This window comes from Sphaeroforma arctica, assembly GCF_001186125.1.
Source record: "Sphaeroforma arctica JP610 unplaced genomic scaffold supercont1.7971, whole genome shotgun sequence".
Taxonomy (NCBI): domain Eukaryota; class Ichthyosporea; order Ichthyophonida; genus Sphaeroforma; species Sphaeroforma arctica.
The window spans coordinates 1-1,322 of record NW_014032587.1 but is presented as its reverse complement, the minus strand read 5'-3'; the positions used below and the strand labels follow the sequence as shown (position 1 = coordinate 1,322).

At 36.7% G+C, this 1,322-nt stretch overlaps 1 protein-coding gene across 1 annotated transcript; it reads left to right on the top strand.

Moving 5' to 3' along the window:
* Positions 1-772: 772 nt before the first annotated feature.
* On the top strand, positions 773-1,044 carry SARC_16389 (hypothetical protein; the record flags this gene model as incomplete). Its single annotated transcript, XM_014289503.1, has 1 exon — positions 773-1,044. A coding segment is annotated over one exon (272 nt), but the record flags the coding sequence as incomplete, so codon positions are not given.
* Positions 1,045-1,322: the final 278 nt, after the last annotated feature.

The following is a 1,322-nucleotide window of genomic DNA, read 5'->3' as shown; positions in this document are numbered from 1 at the left end:
TATATATTGTGTGTGTGTGTGTATATAATATATATATATATATATATATATATATATATATGTATGGTGCTGTCTATATATTTATGTATATTGTGATATTCCCGTGGTATGAGTGTAACCAATGCTACTACGTTGATTTCGCAAAACTGTACCGATTAGGCACAAGTCCCCCTATATCTAGGACTCAGTTGCGCTGCTACAACACGTTTAAACCCTAAAATCACAGAAAACTGTTAGGAATCGTGAAATCGAACCCATAGAATCTTCTTAGTAGCAAGTTGAATATGTATGTATGTATGTATGCATGTATGTATGTACGTATGTATATGCATATGTATATATATATGTATATATATATATATATATATATATATATATATATATATATATATATATATATATATATATATATATATATATATACATATATATGGTGCGTGTGTATGTGTGTGTGTTTGTTGAACTGACCGCCCAAGTTTAGATTAATATATCGGAATTGTACATCATATATTTGAGGAGACTATTACGATTTGATAGTTCCATATTCGTTCTTTGGTGACACCTATGGATTGATCTGGCAACTCCGTCATTTCACCTGTTCTATGCTACGGTCTTAACTCTTGACGTCATGGAATCGATATTCGCATACACTGAAAGTATTTTGTTCATGTGTCATTTTGGTATTATTTTTAGTATCTATTTTCTACACACCGTAGGAAATGTCATGGTGGACACAATTTTAACGCTTTTGTATTTCATTCGTGATTGCCAAAGGACTGTGCACAGGAGTACAACACAACGTACGCCACTTCGCAGCAAAGGTTTCAAGCAGCATGTTCGCTGAGTGTTCTACTAGGTGATGAAATTCTGCTGGCAGATCCCACGCAACGGATACTCTCGCTCTACCTTATATCATGCAGCAGCCCGAATGTGCGTGAAAGTGCATTCCTACCGGTCATAATCCACTCTGCCACATCAGCACACAATCCTATAGAGCGGAGGTTTGCAAATGAGCTGGTGACCAAACCTGAGACAACACAAAGGGTGTGTCATTCTGAATGAATCAGCTATTAAGGCTTTTGTTGGGAATCTTTCGCGCAAAAGTGTTGACACTATATATTAGCAGCAATACAGGGCAGCACAGTTCCGTGAAAGCGTACATGCTTGTATTCGTTATTAGCGTGTACAAGAATATCAGTGATTTGTACTGCGTACTAGTTTATATATCTCGTACAATGTGTACACCAAAGTGCGAGCGCGTGAGCGAGTCATATTTTGACTAAGCTTCAAGTAAAATTGCTCAAGCAAGTGGGTTTTCGAGC